This window comes from Episyrphus balteatus, chromosome 4 (genome assembly GCF_945859705.1).
Source record: "Episyrphus balteatus chromosome 4, idEpiBalt1.1, whole genome shotgun sequence".
Taxonomy (NCBI): domain Eukaryota; kingdom Metazoa; phylum Arthropoda; class Insecta; order Diptera; family Syrphidae; genus Episyrphus; species Episyrphus balteatus.
In genome coordinates, this window is record NC_079137.1 from 33,048,692 (window position 1) to 33,069,425 (window position 20,734).

Consider the following 20,734-nt stretch of genomic DNA (forward strand, 5'->3'; position numbering starts at 1 on the left):
CTGTCTTCTCTTCTCCTCTACCCGCAATATAGTCGTTTCTCCTGGGACACACTGTGTTTATGGCAGAAATTTATCTCCTTTTTTTCGATCCCCTCTGATTTGGTTTTAGCCCCCCTTTATTTTTTTGTGTATGATTTTCTTTCCAAAAAACAAATTTTAGACCTAAAGAAACACACAAAAAAACATTGCAAATCATACCAAAGGCGTAATAATATAAGCAAACAAAAAAAAAAATTGAAACAAAAAAATAATAAACCAAAAATGAGAAAAAAAAAATACAAAATTGATATCAAATTGCAGGTAGGTAGCCCGAATAAGCCAGCGGTAAAGGTAGACAATTACCTAATGCACAATAAAAGTTCCACCGAACGAACAATGAAAATAAATTAAGACATTAAGATTCGGATTGACTGGTCACCGTTTCTTCAGCCTACCACACCCACACTTAAATCTACCAAACTACCTACCTACCTTGCCTTTTTCTTTATCTTCCTTACCGACAGCTCGCAGTACAATTTTTTGACTCTGGAAAGCCTTGGCGCGGTAATAAATATTGCTCCATCGGCAGTAGAATTATTTTCAGGGATGTACTTATAAGATCTTTGATTGGGCGCCAATTAAAGTAAGATTTCGTCAAGTGATTTTGGTTACGGGTTTCGAAAATCCATTGCCATATGAAATTCTATGAAAGGATTATGAGTCTCAATTTGGAATCCATTGGACTTTTCCAGTATTTTCCTCAGTGTGAAGATTTGGTCCAACAAGCATTACGAGCATTACTTTGCAATATAAAGGATCAGTTGAATAAACGTGGTTTAGCCTTGGTTTAAGTTAACTTACTTTATTACTTATCGATTTTCAAGGACTAGCAGTGGTGGAAATCTTTTTCAAGTATGTTACATGTCTATTTGAACAAGTATGAACTTTTAACCAGGGTTGAACCCTAGCTTTACCGCCGATTTCAGATAAAAATTGCAAAGCTACGGTTTTAAATAGGTTGTATGGATCTATCATCGGGAGCGATTTGTTCCAATTTCCAAAATTTTAGGCCAAAAATTCGTCGAAAAACCTACTTTATGATTCGACTCTTAATGTAAAATGAATGCGAAATGAACACACCTGATTTTTGAATGGTGTTCATTTAACTGTCATAGAACATAAATGCAATGTACATATTATGTCCTAATATGGTTATTTCTGAATCTGTCAAAGTCAATCAATGTGACAGCTCATACGTTGATGAATCTTTCTTCGAGGTTAGAATTAAACGTCAAATAAATTTTGTGGTGTTGTCTTTTTATTAAATTTTAAAACTAAAATAAATTAAAAATAAAAATTATAGGTACTTTTTAATAGTAAAAATTTTTGTTTTTACAATTATATTTATTTCAAAAGTCAAATAGTGACCTCTTTGGTATCCAGTGCTCAGAAATGTAAAATAGTCGTTTTTTTTAGGTTTGTTTGGTTACACTTTTTGTGTATAAAGATTAAAAATGGCAAAAGAGAGATAATAAAGACAAGTTTAAGGCTTGCTGTGACTGGAAAGTATTATTTGTTAGGTACTACTTGACGTTTATTTCAAATTTTGACCATCTCAAGAATTGGACGCACTTAGCTGGTTGACATTGATGAAACTGGCTTTATCGTGCACTTATGTAAGCGCCCTAGACTCGCGCGGGTTTAAAAATACGCTCCTGGCTATTGAGCTCAAATATTATATTCGTACGGAAAAGCTTTCAAGTCAGAGTCCAAGATTCGAAATGAACGCACGGGGGTAACAATTTATTCGGCGAGTCTGGGGGTATATTGAGTCCATTGGTGTTGAGGAATTTTATTGCAGCAAATAAATGTGTGTACACGATCAATCGCTACATTAACCATTTTACCAGAAGGTCTTGCTGGAAGTGGGGTTCTGATGGTTGATCATTGTCGCCCGCTCGTCGCCACCGCACCGCTGCCGTTGCATCTGTTGGCTCACAATACAATTGCATCCTTCACATTATATGGCTCTGTCACTGTCACGCGGGCGATGACGATTTTGAGGCTATTCGCTTGTTGGTTGGTTAGACGGTAGCGGGCATAACGGAATGGCGTCGGCGGCTGCGGGCGGTAAGACTCCCAAACGATAAACATTGTTGTGTAGCGTTGCGGAAGCCACGTGTGTGGTCCCCCAACGCTCGCTGTGTGGTTTGGTGTGTGTCCAACTTCAACCTCGCCATTCAAATCATAAACACACACAAACACACAAAGTGATCGTAATAAAAAGTGTGATCGCAGTTCTTAGAGTTGTATTAGTGAACAATTGTAAAATTTAAATTGTATATGAATATAGAACGCGAGTTTACTGTTGTTCAAATGTTGATTACTCTCTTGTTTTTACTTTTCTCTTTCTAATTCTCTCCGAAAAATGTGTTTATTTGAGAGAGAATATAATAATAACAAAATTGATTGTGTTTGTATATGAGAGCATTTGCGTGACCAAATTTCATTATGAGATTTTTCAATCCGATGGATTTTTCGAGATTGTGCAATTGTAGAGCCCGATTTCAAAAAAAAAAAAAATAATAATAAATACAAGAGCACTTTATAGTGGTTGATGCGAGAATAACGAAATACAATTTAAGAAGAGCCATGGAAAAGAAGAACAAATGAAAACAATAACAAGACAGTAGCTGCTAAAATAACTATATGGCTTGGATATTGTTTGCTTAAATAATTTGAGAATAGGTAGATTGAAATTGGTTAAGTTGGTAGTCAGTGTGAAATTTGCGATCGTCTTGTTATGTTTACCAAATTGCTTAATTTGCATGGTTATTTTGTTTGAATACATTTTTTAAACTTCTTTTTTAGTTGAGTCATCACAGTGTATGGATGTTATGATGGATATGTCGACCATTGTTCTAGTTTTAGATTTGATATTATGTTATAGTGCACTTTCCTTTATTTCACTGAACAAATCCATTAATTTTTTGGTTTTTGAATGCTATGAAAATTGTCAGAGAGATGACGTTTTTTTTTCGGTAAAAATAAAATCGCAAACATAATGAATGGAAATAAATGAAAAGTCCGCGGGAAAAGTAAAGCCTTACTTCACCCTTTGGAAAAAAATGCAGACATAAATTCTATAAATGCATTTGATTCTTTTGGCACTTTTTCAAATTTTATACGGGTATTTTTTGTTATGTCAACTTCCATTTGAAACGTAGATTTTCTATCGGCTTAGGCGGGTTGACCAGCAAGTGTGCGCAAAGTTGGCCGACAAAATAGTCGTCACGGTAGGAGATATTTAATTTTGAAGGCAATTGTGTAGGTATAGTGCAACAAACTTGTTTTAGGTCATTCAAACTTTTTGATCAGACGATGCTTAATCGTTTTGTGCTGTTTTTTAATTTTAAGTATTTTCCATACTGATTAAAAAACCGACGAAGCTGTTCTCTGATAAAATATTTGTAGCGTTCGGAGGCTCTACTATGTTTTTATTTTTGATAGGTTAGGTTAGTGCCAGTTCACAAAAAAGGGTCTAAGAATGAAATTACCAATTTATCGTCCTATTGCAAAACTTTCTGTCATCCCAAAAATGTTCGAGTCCATTATATGTGAAGTCTTGTCTTTTAACCATAATCTGTGACAATCAACATGGTTTCATTCAAAATAAATCAACAGTTACTAATTTGTTCCACTTTATCACGTTTTGCCTCGATGCCTTTGAGGATTATAAACAAGTTGATGTTGTGTTCACTGATTTTAGCAAAGCGTTCGATAAGCTTTGTCACAAAACACTTGTATTTACTAAGAATTCTAAGTTTTAACGAATCGTTTTTATTATGGATTTCATCTTATTTAGGAAATAGAATTTATAGTGTGAATTTCAGAAATGAACTTTCTAATCAATTATTTATTAACTCTGGTGTTCCCCAAGGCAGCCACCTCGGTCCATTGTTATTTATATTATATATGTATAAATGACTTGCCTTCAATTTTGAAAAACTCATCTATACTTAGGTATATGCTGACGATGTAAAAATTTTTAAGAAAATAACATCAACAAAAAATTGTTTTGATCTTCAAAGTGATCTGTATTCATTCAGAGAATGGTGTAATGAAAACAGTCTTTTATTAAATTTATATAAATGTAAAACAATGTGTTTTACACGCAAAAAGATCTCTATAACATATGACTATATGTTGGACACATCTCAACTGAATTACTCTTGACCAAAAACTGACATTCATTGATCACTAAAATTTTATCGTAAAAAAAGCAAATAGAATTTTAGGATTTATTAAACGATTTGCTCGTGAGTTCCAGGATCCTTTTACGTCGTAAAATTACTAAACGTGTCTTTTGTGAGACCAGTTCTAGAATACGGCTGTCTAATATGGACACCATACTACTCAGTTCACAAAGACCGCCTTCAGAGCATCCAAAGAAGGTTCATGCGTTTTTGTCTACTTTTTCTCCCCTGGTCTCCAGGATATACATCACTACCCCCGTACGCAAATAGATTAAGGTTAATCAATCTTCCGTTATTAACGTGCCATAGGCAATATTTACAGTTATGTTTTATTTTAAAATTAATAAATGGGTCAACAACATCTCCATTAGCTCTGGATCGTCTAAATTTCAGCTAGAGTCAAGCTAATTTACGTAGACAAATTATCTTATGTTCAATATTTAGCAGAACAAATTATGGTTTAAATAGTCCCTTAAATCAACAGATACTATTTTATAATTTCTTAATTTAATGTTAATTTTAAGAGTAAGAATTTCAAACAAAGTTTCTTCAATGTACCATTTTAATGTACATATTATGTTATATTGTATTTAATGTTTTTTAAATGTTTTTTTAGTATATAAATTTAATATTAAGATGTAACGTAACGTTAGTATTTAACGAATTAAATAAATATAATACTTGTTATCTGATCCTTAACATATTGAAACATAATGAAAATGATGGTTCATTATTTTCTCTACAAGTCGCAAAATTCACCCAAATCAAACATATTTTCGAATTATTGGCCTACCCGAAAAATTAATTATTAATTAATAAAATTATTTTTTTCAATAAAAAATGCGTCGCCAATACATTATTTTCTTTTCTCTTTTAAGTTGTTTGTCTTGTCACCATATTTCAAACGCAAGGAAAAACATTGGTAAACCAAATAAAAACAAAAAACCTCCGCCTTAACCCTTAACCCAAGCCCAAGATATTTTATAGGTATGTTGTGTTTGCTAAAAAGAACTAGAATTTATCTTACCTATTCGTAAATAATTCAAGGTCACTTGAAAGACATCAATTCTTTAACAATGCGCTGTGTACCTACCTAGATATAGCCTGTGTAACTTATTGATGTTAAACCTAAGTTTAAATTATGTGTATGGTTAGTTAGTTAATAATACCAAAAAATATTACCGACGCATAAATATAAAATAAAAAAAAAAAAGATGTATTTATTTTTGGTCACAACTGTAGAATTTAAATTTTCGCGCTCTTTATCTCGATTTAATTCTCTCGTTTTTTTTTCCCTTGTATGCTGCACGTAATATAAAAACAAAATCCATACACACAGCTACACTCAAAATCTCCCCCTGAAATAGACAAGAAGACATTTCAATTTCAATTCACTCTGTGTATATGCTTCTTTAGCGCTACCAACTACCAGAAATCGAGGCGAGCCTCTGCAACATGCGCGCTGCCTGCTCCATCACACATTTCGGTGAACCCTGGAGCATTAATTGAAATGTTAACCAACACAATCACTCAATCTTACTTCAATACATAAACAAATCAAAATGGCCGTTAATAAATACAAATGTATATGTGCACTAACACATCCAAATTCTCTCATAAACTCCTATAGATAGTATAGTATCTGTGTGAATTTTAAAAATGTATCTTCAACTCTCTAGATCACAGCCGCCGCAACGACTACGACCAGATTGTCGTTGATCCTTGCTTGAGTAACACCGTTATCGTTGTTTGCTCCGTGATTCGGTTACTTCTCTGTTCCCATAAAAGTATCTCAAAGATATAATGCTTTTATTTTTCTTATTTTCGTAAAAGATACAAAAATTTGTTAAAATATAATTGAAATCGATTTTAAATAAAATGACGCGGTTTATTTCGATCTATCACATAAAGTAAGCAGCACACAACAATACTTAAAAAAATTAAAAAAAAAAAAAAAAATACAAAATAAAGAAAAGTAAAATAAACGTGAGTGAAGCAATTAATACAAAATGTGAAAGATGAAAAATTTCAATTTCGAAGAATAAAATGTAATTTTTTTTTAAATTTAAATTTAAAAAAATTTATTCAATTTTATTCTTGTAATAAAGATAAATTTAAAATTAGTGCACAATGAAAACAGTGAATATTAAACCATAACAAAAAAAATATTTAAGTTAATAATATTTTTTAAGCAAAACAAAAAAGAAGAAAAAAAAGAAGATAGTGTCTACACACATCTTGCACGGGGCAAAAAAATAATACAAAATTAAAAAAAAAGAGAATTTAAATACATAAATTAAATTTTAAAGAGAAAGAGAGAGAAAAAATGGTTGTGCCCACAATGGATACTTTGCCCAGAGTTCCCGACACACATGGAGACGTTGTCGACGAGAAATTATTCTCGGATCTTTATATAAGGACGAGCTGGGTGGATGCACATGTTGCACTCGATCAAATAGATAAGGTAAGATCTTCTTTTATTGATATCTTCATTTCACAGCGTATATTTGGTTTTTTTCTTCTGTTTTTGTCTGGTTTATTTTTTTTTTATTTGTCTTCTTATTTTGAAAGTGTTAAGGTGAACAATTTTTTTTTTTGGCTTTATCGCACAGACCCAGACAGAGAATTCAGTTGATTGATGATAGCTGAGAGTAGTCTTGAAACTTAATCAGTGTTGAGTTGTTTGAAGTTTCTTCCGAAAAATAAGAAGAGAAATGGAGACTTCAAGAGATGTTATATACAAGTGTTGCCGTCTTGTCGTTTAAGGAGAAGATAGCATTAATACATTTACAAAGGTCTTGTAGATTTTGAACTCATAAGTTGTCGTAATGATCTGTTAACATTTTGATCTTAGAAGAGTCCAACAGCATCTAACTGATAAGTCCATAATCCCATTAAAAAATATTAAAATTTCTAGTTAAAGTTGTTAAGCCTTGAAAGTACATATTTAGCAGCCGGTAAAAACAACCATTTAAATCTCATTTTTATCATGTCGATTTTAGATACATTAAAGTCTGAAGGAAACTCAATAGAACGAAATTGCAATTCACAACAAATGACTTATTTTCTATAAGTAATTTCTTTAAAAGCTTTTAACAAAGGTTCTTTTATATTTTTTGTCGAGCCTAGATTGGAATATAATTAAATTTATTCTTTATTGTATTGTTTCTGACGTAGTAATGTACTTTCATTTCAGCTGCTATTAAAAAAAATCCTTCAATTTATCTTACCATGTTCAATTCCTTTTCCTGAAAATATTTAACTGTCTTCGCAATTTGATCTTAAACCAATGAATTTAGAAGGAAATTTGCATCGTCATTTCTAAATTTGGATAGGAGGAACTCTCAAAACAAAAAATGTTTATTCATGATAACCCCAGTTAACAGTAACTCTTCTTATTTTCTATCACTCTATTTCTCTATTAATGTCTTATGTTCCCTTGTATACCCAAATATCTGCCATGGAATGGTTCATTAAACACAACTGTCGGAAATTCATTTTCAAGGAAATATATTAATATGGCTGAGGAAATCCTTTGGAAAATATCCTTTTGAAGGCAAACGATTTCTAGCAAAATATCGATTAGAATTTACCGGTTCAGAATAGTTAGGGACTAAATATCTAGTCAAGTTTTGCGTCTCTGATTATTTAGATGTCAAACTCTGAACCGGCCCAATTTATATTTCAAATCTATTTTTCGTAAAACTTTCCATTGGGTTTCACTAAGCACCTACTTCTTTGATGGACAAAAATATCTTGACTTCAAAAGTACTTCATATTTTCACCTACTATTTCAAAAATAATTTTTAAATAGCTTGATGAGAAAAATTCCTTAAGAAACGGTTTAGTCGATCAAAAGTTCTTGGCGGCTTGAGACTTCAAGTTCAGTCAGTAAAAATCTAGCACAGAGTTCAATAATAAAAATTTACTGGGAATTATTTTGCCTTTATTTTTTCCAGTTAAACAGAGTTGGAATAAATGCTTTAGAACACTTTGAAAATATGGAATATCAATTGAAAAAAATAGCTTTAAAATCGCCTAGTATCAAAATTTTGTTTAAAATTCCAAATTGCTCCTGGCCTATATCAGGAAAGATCTTTCAAAACTTCTTATTGTAGAATTTTAAAACGCATTTAAAACGTTTCTGGCTTAAATGTCTCTTTTTTTAACTCTGACTTTGTATATTGCCTAGTATCTATTTGAAGTATTTTAGCATATTTTGCAACCAACTTGGTAGATAGTTTTTCTTCAATACTTCTATACACCTAATCAAAAATTGGTAATGTTCAATACGATATTTTTTCGCGCAAAAATTCAACGTTTTTTTTTTACGCTGTATTTATCATTTTTTAGCAAGAGTGTACAAGAATGACTACTTTACTTTCTGATGCAAAAAAACTAATTTGGCATCACTAGAAATAGAGAAGTAGTAAATGAACAAACCTGAGAATGTACAAAAAAAATGAAAAGATGTTTAAAAATAAAATAAGAATTAGGTAAATAAGTTCTGAATAAGTTCAGAAAAACCGTTTTAGGTAAAATAGAAGTGTTTGAGATGTAAAAATATAAACACTTTTATACCCTGTTTTTACTTGAGCCCAGATGAGATAAAATCGCATAGAAAAAAAAATTAAATTTGAAATTTGAACTGACCTAATTTTCGAAATCATCTCATTTGTGCTCTATAGTAAAAACAGGCTAAGGCGTCAAACTTTAGATTCACGATAATTTAGGTTTTAGGACATTAAATTATGCCTCACATAAAGTTGATTTAATCTAAGGTTAAACTGTTATCAACTGGTATGGTAGCAACTCTTCTCTCCCAAAAGTTGAAAGTGTTTAAACTCTTTTCGGCAGACTAAAACTTTCAAATTTTTTGTTGCCACTTCGTCTGTCGTAATACCTATTGTATAGTTTTTGAAAATGATTTGCCATGACTTTTACTGCTGTGATTGGCTCATTAACTCGTTTCACGACAATTTGGTAGAAGTTCTACGATAAATTATATCAAAGAAAAGAATGAATAGATTACATAAATGTCAAAAAAAGCTTTCAAAGTGTTTGGAAAGCAGAAAAATACTTGGCATAAGATCTTTGTTTTTTTTTTTTATCTTACCAAGATCACATTTTATCGGGCAATAAACATCCAAACCCAACCAGGACAACTTGTTATGACCAAAGAAGAAGATTTAATATATAGGTTGGTACCACAAACAAAAAAAAAAATCTCAAATATCAACTTATGCAAAAAACACCTTAAAAAATGTCAAGTTCAAACCAAAAACCCCAAAGTAGATATTGATTACAAAAAAACATAAAAAATAATAAAACCTTTCACGTGCTATGAAATTCAAAACTAAAAATTTGTGGTCTGGACACACTTCTTATGCACCGCATGTTCACCTTCTTTTTTCTTTTTTTTTTTTCTTCATGATCATGATCATCTTCATCGTTATCGTCATCACCATCAATTTCATCCCGCACCATGTTTATTTATAATGTTTCTATATTGAATGTCTTTATATTTTAAATTGAGTCATTAAATTCCGCGATAAGATACCTACCTACAATACCCTATACCCACCACCACCACAGTTCACTCACCATTTTTTTTTTTTACAAAAGTTAAATACAAACAAAAACAACAAGACAACAAACGAGTTACCTCCTAGAGTAAGTTGAAGTTGTGAGGTGTGTTTAGGTGTAATGACGACCAAGATCGCCAGAGAGGTGAATATAATATACCCAGACCTCGCCATACGACCCCAAATATCTAACAACAACAACAAGGAGAAAAAATAATAACAAAAAATACAAAACCGGAATGATAGATGTCCAATGTCCATATCAAACGAAAATGCCCTCGCTTTTGGCACACCGAAATTGAAAACTTAAAAATTGGTAGAGTCGAGAAGTAAACGTGGGGGGATCTTCACCACACACCACTGACAGCAACAACAACATCAATTGAGAGAAGAAAAAAAAAAAGACGAAAACAAGATAACGACGCGGTGGCGGCGAAGGCAACATCGACGGCGGCAACGACGATGATGGCGACCACCCATGGAGCAAATTGTCATTCCAAGAGAAGAAAGAATGAGATAGAGTGATTGGGGCACCATAACTTCTCGTTGTTGTTATTTTCTCTCTGGCTCTGGTGTACTGTGTTGCTTTTTGTTTGGTGGTGGGTAGTAGTGGTGGCGCGCGCGATTTTCACGATCTCTTGAGCGTATAAACTTACGCATTCATAATGTACAATTCAATAAGAAATGGGGGTCTTCAAAAGAAATGTATTACACGGCCGACCGACGACACGATCTGAGAGGGAAATTACTATTTATTTTTTTTTTTTTTAAATCTTTCTCTTCTGTGGGGCGATCGCGACTGTTGTTTTCAAATAGATCACTCAAAGTGCGACGCGCGAAGGGAAATCCATCTTGTTGGAAAGAACTTATCTGTTTAAAATTTTTCTGGCATGTGGGTGGCATGGAGATTTATTAGAAAATGTTTGCGATAGTTTTTTATTTTTTGACTTGGACATAAGGAATTCATTCATTAAGCTGTCACAATGAATGAATATAAACACAAAACCAGAAAATTAATCAAATAAACAAGAAATGAGTGGTAAAATGGTAGCTTGATTTTGTTGGCAACTCTTTAACATTTTTAACTAGAACGTGTGGGAGTTGTACATTGTTGATATTGGAACTTTTAATATTTGTATTGAAGTTGTCATGTTTACATGCATAATGCAGGATTTAACTTTTCCTTTTTCTTCTCACAACAAAAAATCGTCATTTCAAAAATTGTCGAATGTAACTCATGCCTAAAGTTCAAATGCGATACTGTTTTAGGCCAGTATTTTTGAAGCGCTTATTACTTAAAAGCGCTCATAAAATTATTCACCACACTATTCACCTTTCGGTTCATGCAACTTATGGCTGTGTGAATTGCGGTAAAATTTGGGTTAAAATTTTCACCTTGTTTAAAATTTTATCCTTTTCTACAGCAGAATACATTTTAACCCATTGTATTCTCCACGCCAGCCTCAATATTTAACCAAGGTGAAAACTTTTAACGCATGTGATACATGGCCACTCACTTATTCGTGTATTTACAAATAAAGTCAAAATTTCATGAATATTACATTATTGACAAAGTAAGACCGTGTGTGAATTGCGTTAAAATTTTTAACTTTGGTTAAATTTTGGCACTTGCGTGGTGAATAAAGTGGGTGAAAATTTTAACGCAATTCACACACGGCTCAAAACCTGCCACTAGGAAATTTGCTTATTGCGTCAAAATTGGGAGCAAATTTGTTTTTTTTTTTTCAACTTTAGTTAGCACAGTTATCGATTTTTGAAAGAGAAAACGATTATGACAGACATTTTCAACGTCAATACAAAATCAGTTATGATGTGTCAAAATTATGTTGTTTGCCAACATTATGGCTTGGTTTATAAAGAGTTAAACAGGCTAAATCACACAACTATAATTTCATGGGTGCAAGTATTTATAAATGTCGAGGGTAGAATTAAAAATCAAGTAGTAACCCAACTAGCACAACAGCTTCTATAAATTGAAATCTCGCAGGTTCTACTTTTTATACAGCTTGTATTGAGCTTGCTTCAGAATTTAAGTGCTTATAGAAGTTCGGACTTGTTTAACAACTTCTAATAAGTTGTTTTAATAATATTGAAGAAACTTAAACGAAGAAAGCTTGTTTTTCTTATAAGCCTGTTTAATGAATTTATAGAAGCTTTACAGAAATTACTAAGTTTTGTATTCGATTTTTGGTTTTGATATTAAATAATCTAGCTCGGACACTTTTTGGTTTTGACATTGAATAATTTAGCTCGGACATTTATTTGCTATTTGAACTGATTAAGTTTTTGATTTCATTAATGAATATACTAGGATGGCCGAGTTGGTAGAGTGGTGGACTACCACCAAGCAGATACGAAGTTCGATTCCATGGGTGTGGTAAAAAAATTATATACTTTTAAAATTATTATTAATAGATATACTAAAAACTAATGGAATGTTATATATAATATCAGATCAAAAGATAAAATTCATGATTTAAAACCAGTTAAAAAAGAATACTTTTTTGTTTTTGTAATTTTGTTTTTTAATTTCGATAAGACATGTATTAAAGAGCTATACAAGCTCTTCCGAAGCTTTCTGTCAAATCTCAAAGCTTCGGTAGAGCTTCGGTAAAGCTTCGTTTAAGATCCTTATATAGGGTCAAACTTGTATAACGTTCTCCTTTTTCCATGCCTAACAACCTTACTAAAGTTTAAAAGAAGCTGAAATGTAGCTTTTGTAATACCTTAACCGAAGCTGAAATGTTAGTTGGGAATCGGTGGCTCTCGGAATTGGTATATTACATTACACCTGTAGCGCATCTAAATTTTATCAATTCACAATTGAAATGAAATCAAAATTAAAGATTAAATTTATGTTGTTCCTTGTTAGCTTTAAATCGCTGTTTTGAAAACGCAATTTCAAATGTTCAGACCACATACTTAATGTTTTTGCTTGATATGCAAAATCTATCTATTGACTGATAACTCAGCTGTCAAACAAAAAATCCCCTTTTTTTATATGTTTACAAAATACGTATAATTTTTCCGCAAACAGAAAAACTGGGTGGTCTAGCTCTGTTCTTAAAGATAACAAAACCAGTTGTTTGTTGTTGTAAATATAACAAAGTTATATCCAGTTACGCAATATACTCCTATGTCTATAATAAGTAAGCAACTAACAATACATATACTTACTTAAACTATGCGATTACAATTTTCTTATACATAGAAACACGTATACTTAATTCAAACACAAATATTTGATTAATAAACAAACAACTAAACTCGAGTTCAAAACGTGGTGTCTTTGTTATAATGTGTTTATAATTGAAAAAAAAAAAAAAAATATAATATAAAGATAAAGACAAATCTCTTTTTGAATTATACATTTTAAAACACATTATAACACTTATGTGATTGTGAATCACCATATAAGACTAGATCATCACCGGACTTTTTTTTTTCTGAAAAAGTAAACAGATCTTTTTCTTATCTAAAAAGTGACAGAAAATTATACCGCTATAAACAATAAATTATATTAAACTTCATTGGTTTATTTGTTTATATAATTGAGAGACATCAAATAGAAGCGCATGATTATTTAGTTGTCATCATGAAAACAAACAGAACCAGACTATATTTTGGGTTACAAAAATTGATAGTATTCGTAAATGTATGTATTTTTAATATGAGGAAGTTGGACTTCAACATGAATATGTATGTGATAAAAAATGAGTTTCGAACTAAACTTTTATGGATTTTGACATTGAATTAACATAAATTGACATTTAATTAAGAGTTGTATTTTTACAACGATATATGTGTCACTATAAAACTTTTTACGAATGTAGTGAAATAAATTTGAATAGAATTCGTTTTTATTTTGTTTACATAATTAAATTCCACATAAATTTTGTTTGACATTTGATTGCTTTGACATTTGACAGTTGTCAGTGTTGTATTGTTTTTGTATTCTATTTTCATGGATCAAATGACATTTGTATGAAAAATTAAATTTTGAACTCTTTTTTTTAAAAATGTCATGTTAAAAAAAATGTAAAGTTAGGTGTAATGACATTTAAAATATTGACACTTATCTATCTAATTCAAGCTGAACCAAGCTTTGATAGCTACATTATATTTGACAACTACGTAAACTGAATTAAGTTCTGTTGAAAGGCTCTCACTGATTTGAAGTTCTGATCAATGATTGAAAACATTCTTCTTTAAAATAAAGCTGTCCATAAACTCAACACCTTCATTTTAAATGCCCAAAAATTTGTTATTAATCAAAAGCCATACATTCAATCCACCTCAACTTATCGAAACATCAGTAACCTTTTCCATTTCTGCAAAACCATAAAACCCATTTATAGACCATCTTGTGCTTGTGCGATGAAATCTTTGAATTTCCAAATGCTTTGCCCATTGAACTTCCTTTATACATATAATTTCAAACGAAAAGTCTCAGATGCCTCTTAAAGAAAAAATTTACCTAGATATTATAAGAACTCCCATCTCAAATGCCCCCTCATTATGCATATAGATAAATGTATACCAAGAGTATTCAGTACTATACAAATGCCCGAACCCGGATTAAGTTGTTAGCGTCGCCTTAATGCATTCCAGCTTCTCCTTAGTTTTGCCGTGAGGTCTATATTATTTTTGTCTGTTTTTTTTTTTTTTTTTTTTCTTTTTCACAAACAATAGATAGATCTTTATATAGGAATAGGTACTATACACATATAAAGTGAGGTCTTAACAACGCTGTGGTATATCACCAGCATGATTTTCTTGCTTTCGGCCTCCACAATTTTCTATAGAGTTATAATACTCCTACATACCAAAATGCACATAAAATGAAGGTGATTCTTGGCAGCGGTTAGAGCTTGAAAATAGTGATAGTATACTAGATCTACCACGTTGCATTAGTCGTTGGTATATTTTGTCTTGATCACTAGGTATTCAATGAAATTTTCATTTCGTGTTAGGTTTTTTTTTGTGTGTGTGTGTTTTTTTTTTCTTTTTGTCGTGTTGCGCGATCTTTCCTTTTGAACTATCTGCCCACCATGAACATTTTGAACTTGTTTTTTCTTTCATCTTTTCTTTCGTTTTTCGTAAGCGATTGTTACCTCAACGAATTTAATTTCTTTATTACGGGTCTTTGAGGATAGTAGTGTTGCCAGGAGTTAATGAATGAATTTATTTTCGTTACATAATAATTGTAAATATATAATTCTGTTAAGAATGTTCACTGGCGCCCAACGTTAACTCAACTTACAGGAATTTCAAGATCTTTTTTTTCCTCGAATTACTGTTCCAAAATTTAAGTCAATATTGGTCATAAACACATAAAGAAAATAAAAACTAAAGAGATCTCTTGCAGGTCGAAATAAAACCGTTTTTTTTTTTAGGTATTCTTTATATTGCCCTCGTATACTTTTTTTCTCTTTGGCATGATTGTTGTTGTTGTTGCTGGACGTTGATGTGGGTTCGTCTTAATACAAAATAAAAAAAAACAACAAAAGAAATAAAACGAAACCAATCTTCAAGACCGCAAACATAGAGTCGTCCCCATCGTTCGGTTGTCTCGGTAGCAAGATGTTCACGTGTTGACGACGACCGACGACGACGGTAATTATTTGATCAATTTGCGGGCGGTTATTCCGATAAATGCAACGCGGCGGTTAAATGATTTGAGAAACAGGAAACCGGATATGCACAGCACCGAGACCCGAGCACAAGCGTGATGTTATTGTATATTGAATAGTTTAGTGTTTCTTATGTTTTTTTTTTTTTTTTTTTTATCTTGAGCCTGCACACACTTTCATGTAAAAATTATGGTATTTCCTTCTTCTTCATTCCTTTTTGTATTCTTTGTTTATAACTTACTGCTATTCTACATTTTCTAACTGCAAATTATTGAATGAGAAATTATGTATTCTCTGCACGTAGATCAAAGTGAATTCCATAATAAAAAAAAATTTATATGGGTTGGGTTTTTGTTTGTTGTGTGAAGCGAATATATAGGATGCGCGCGTCTGTGCTTTTGATGTTTATCAATGTGGGAGACAACTCCAAAGACGACATCACACCAACAACAACAACAATAAGAACAGGAACGGCGACGGACGACGACAGCAATGAAGACGACAATGATGATGACAGCGATAACGATGAGCAATTCCTCGTTTTAAGAAGTTCCTTTTGCTTTTATTTGTGAAGATTTTTTTGTTCTTCTTATTTTTTTCATATATATAAAAAAAAAAAACAAACATACAAATGCATCATGTCCGAAGAGTGTGTTAACAAATTCTTTTTGCATACACTTCCATTTTTATTCGAATATAAATCAAGGTCAAAGAAAAAAAAATAAAAGGGGAATCAAAAAGTTGGGTAACTTGGTAGTTGTACCTGCTATTTTTATATAGGGTTTAAAGAAGAGTGCATACAACTTAATTGATATTCAAAAAACGAGGCACACATAAAAATGTATCGTCAGAGAAAAAAAAAGGGGGAATTGAAATCGATTGTATTCAATTGAGGATATGTTTTCAGAATGAATGGAACTTTTTTTTTTAATTTGTTTTTTTTTTTTGTTGATTTTTTTTATATTTAACTGTCACTAGTTTCCGCTCTGACCTGTCACTCAGTTGGCATATATTAAACGGAGACAGTTTGAGATATGTATATAAATTTCGGTCATTTAAATGATTTTAAAAGAAGATTATTTACTTTAAAATGGGATTTAAAAAAAAATGGCACTGATATGTTTATTGGTTCTTTTTTTCTGTTTTTTTTAAAGAAACGCAAATATAAAGTTAGTTTTTGTATCTTGCAAAAAACTCCTCGCAATTACAAAATTATTGTTCCAGTTAGCGAGTTGAAACAAGAGTAGTTTGGCAAGATGTTTTAGCAAAACTGTAAAATCGACAGATCAATTTAATGGGGTTTCTTTATCTGAGTGTGTTTTTTCCCAAGTTGCTCAGTTGCTCAAAATATCTCAGAAATCCAAAAAAACTGTATTAGTTTTTCTATTTTGTCTCTTCTTAGACATCTTAAGTGTCCACTTGATTCAAAAACAAATCGATCCAAAAATTAATTCCAGTTTCAAAAATGGCGCCCAACGTGAATCCCCTTGTCGTTTGGTTTTGTGGTGTATCTGCCAAAACATTTTCACCTACAGTGTCCATTGATTCCGAAAAAAAGTAAACAAAAATTAAATAACAACTTAAATGGCGCCCAACGTGAGTTTCTTGATCATTTCGTTCTTCTTGTAGATGCCATTTTTTACCAGCCTCACTGTTTATACATCGCAAATGTTTTTTATTTTACAATTATTTATTTTGCTGCCATAATTAATTGAACCTGGGCTGTGCCACGAAATAACACCGAGAAAATTATTGCGTAACTTCAAAAATTGTTCTTATTGCACTTGACAAAAGGGAGGAAAGTCAAGTCTTTCATAAGATTTTATTGGCAAAGTGCAAAACATGGAGAAAGAAAAAACAAACTCTAGATATAAAAAATGGCGCCCAACGCAAACTCCGTTTTGCTTCAAGGTTGAAATTTTCACCGGTTATACCTTTAAACACGTTTTGAACTTCGTCTAAACCATAGTCAAGTTGAAATTTTTCATCGACTCGATCCGATAAGAAATGCGGAGTTGAGTCCAAGTTTATAAAAAATGTTCAGTGCAACCATTTTTTAAAGAGAAGTAAAAATCATAAGCAATAGCTTTTTTTACCTTCAAACTAATCTAGGTGATCTGTCAGATGCGACGTTTTTGAAAAATGTTCTTCTTTCTCTTTTCAACCAATTTCATAATGTTAGTGAATGAATATCTAATTCATAAACACTGCCACCTAATTTATAGTATCAAATTAAAAAATCCTAAGGAAACTGATCAGTTTTGCACCAAATCATTTGGAAACAATTGGTGACATAGTGAATAAAGAAACGAACAACAACAAAAAAAAAAAACAAACAAAAACTTTAGTGTCACTTTGTCTATAACATCTCTGAGAACAGGGATCGTTTTCATTTTCTCACTACTACCTTATAGTTTCTGAACTAATTCAGTTTCAAATAAGCCCCATGATGATGAAAAAGCATGGTAGCTATTCTCCGGAATATTCCATTCCATCACCGTGTCGCTGTACCATCCTCTTCACCACTGCCTCGCCTTTGCTCCAATCCAAAATAACAACAGGTGATATCCATTCCAACCTAATGATGATGAGAATGAGGGATCATCATAATGATGTTGTTGATGTCCCGAAAGACCAACATTATAGTTTCTGCTACTATGCTACCCATCCAAGGCAATTTTGCTCCTCTTTTTTTTTTTAAACGTATTTGTATTTTATTTCTTCCTGACAAGATGGAATGATCTCTCCTGTATTTCCTTCTCTTTCACTCTTACATTTGTTTCAGTACAATCTTATGGATTTTTCTTTTTTTTTTTATTTTTCTCTTATTTCTTATTTTGGTATTATGTTGTTGTATCTTCCTCCGCAGGGACCATTATCATCATTATCCCCATATGCTGCGCTCTCTGTTACAGCATATACACTCCATGGTGTATTAAAAAGATTCTATATGAACGAAGAACAACAGCAGCAGCTGCAAACTCTCCTCAGCACTCTAGAATTAATATCTCTGAACTGAAATGTTGTTTTTTTTTCGATGTTGGTGGTCCCTTTTGGTCGATCACCATTAAGACATTAAAGAAAGATAGACAGAGACAGAAGATCAGGTCTAATAAAATTTCATTGTAATAGAGTCCCTTTTTTTACTTCCTCTATTTATATTTTTGTTGTTTGCCTACTTTAAGTTATATTCAAAAAAAAAAACGACCGAAATAGACATCTTTAAGTTTGACAGTTCTAGTCTTAATTATGTAAGGTCGCCATTAATGTCAACATGACGTTAAACGTCATTTATCATTTACATTTGGCGTTATTTTTTTTTTTGTTCTTCCCTTCTTTTGCCGTAGCCATAAACCCATTATATTCTAATTAGTTTGTAAAGTATAATGTGAAATTCTTCTTTAGTCGGTCGTAAAGTTTTTGAATTAAATTTTTATTGCGGCATGCGGTGGTGGTGGTCGCTTTCAGAGCCAGTCGACTACGACGACGATAGACGTTTTAAAAGACTATACACTTTTCTAGAGTATAGCCTGGGTGGTCCCGTCCATTCGGTAGTACCTAGTTCGTGTTTATTTCCCACAGCAAAAATAATAATAAAAATAAATGAAAAAGAAACAGAACTTTGCTTCTAATATATATTTGTATAAATGATCATGCAGCGCTATGGTGGCGGGCGTACAAAGCGATCGTGTGTATGCGTTCTGGCGTTTTTAAAGAGAACTAGTATGCTAAGAACATGTGTACAACATACGGTTGGCAGCAGCGATCATTTGGCATATTCGGTGCGCTAAATATTTTGACAGATGTCATGTGGGGGGTCCGTTTTGTCTATTGTTTTTATTTTAATGATAGTTCCATGGTGCACATATGTGCGTCAAAAAGATAGATAAAAGTATTTTTTTTGCGATACAAAACCATTTAATGGTAAAAAAAAGTCAAAAAAATTTAAAAACAAAAAAACAAAACCTCACGAGGATTGTAGTAGATGTGTATAGTATACTGCCAGAGTGTGCCAGTCAGTCATTCAGATTGCTCTCTTGGGTGGTCCCAATTCTGGTTGAAGTTGTTGTTGGTTGTTGATTATAGAGGTTCAATCAAAATCGCTGAGGGTACCACCCAAGAAGATGGCTATCAATTTTAATGTCATGCGTTGAGTGGAGTTGTAGAGTATGTAGATATTTGTATTTTTTTTTTCTGTTTATTTTTTTTTTTTAAATTTTTTATATTATTGGATTTTCTTGAATTTTTATATTCACCCCACACACGGCATTGAAAATACTTTATTATATTTTGCTCGTTTTAAGTTTTTTTTTTTCTGGTTGATTCTATATTCTTCGGCAATCAATAGTAACTGTCATTTGATTGGTTTTTATGCTTTCAAGTGGGCTTTTAGGGAATTTTATATGTTTTTTCTTAGTTTGCTTGTGGATCATATCATATATAATTGTGAGCGTGTAGGTTGTGGATATAAGAAAAAAAATTAATTGATTTTTCGGAGAAACGGAAATAATTCATTTTATTATTGAAATGGATTTTGGCATTAAGGAAGGCATCCAATTGAAAATGTCTTCGAGTTTTTTTGAAGTTATACTTCTTATGGGAGGGTGGGTATGAAAATTTACTTTTTGACAAGAATGTCAAAGGGATTATGACGCGATCACCCTGGGCTGTCGTTTCACCTTTAGAGTAGGCAGTACTTTAGTATTTAAAAATGCAGTACGCCGCAGTACGGCAAACATAAAACACACAACACGTTGCAAGTTACATGTTTCATGTGGCAAGTTGCATGTGGCAAGTTGTGTGTGGCAAGTTGCATGTGGCAAGTTGCATGTGGCAAGTTGTATGTGGCAAGTTGCGTGTGGCAAGTTGCATGTGGCAAGCTGCATGTGGCAAGTTGCGTGTGGTAAGTTGCATGTGGCAAGTTGTATGTGGCAAGTTGCATGTGGCAAGTTGTATGTGGCAAGTTGCGTGTGGCAAGTTGCATGTGGCAAGTTGCGTGTGGCAAGTTGCATGTGGTAATTTCCATGTGGCAAGTTGCCAGGGTTGCAAAAAGCTCACATTTCAGCTCAGCTCACAGCTCAGCTCAAATTTGAGCTAGGTACCATAGCTTAGCTCATTTGAGCTGAGCTGAAAGTGAGCGCCCCAACTTCCAACGCCTATATCTCGGAATTTTGAAAAAAAATGAAAAAAAATTTTTTGATGCCAAAAGGTAGCGAGGACTCTAACCTACATTTGGGTACAACTCCCATCCCTGTAGGTG

At 32.4% G+C, this 20,734-nt stretch overlaps 1 protein-coding gene and 1 long non-coding RNA gene across 2 annotated transcripts in view; one reads left to right on the plus strand and one right to left on the minus strand.

The window, feature by feature from the left end:
• Positions 1-5,913: 5,913 nt before the first annotated feature.
• Positions 5,914-20,734, plus strand: part of LOC129917729 (protein patched) — a 33,327-nt gene continuing 18,506 nt past the window's right edge. The window contains exon 1 of the mRNA XM_055997810.1: positions 5,914-6,699. Within this exon, the coding sequence (XP_055853785.1) occupies positions 6,562-6,699 (138 nt within the window). The 5' untranslated portion in view covers positions 5,914-6,561. The remainder of the gene's footprint in view (positions 6,700-20,734) is intronic.
• Positions 6,747-8,263, minus strand: LOC129917756 (uncharacterized). The gene is made up of 2 exons (XR_008772855.1): positions 7,466-8,263; positions 6,747-7,109 (listed from the first exon to the last, which is right to left on the minus strand). It is a non-coding gene; the product is annotated as an uncharacterized LOC129917756 (long non-coding RNA).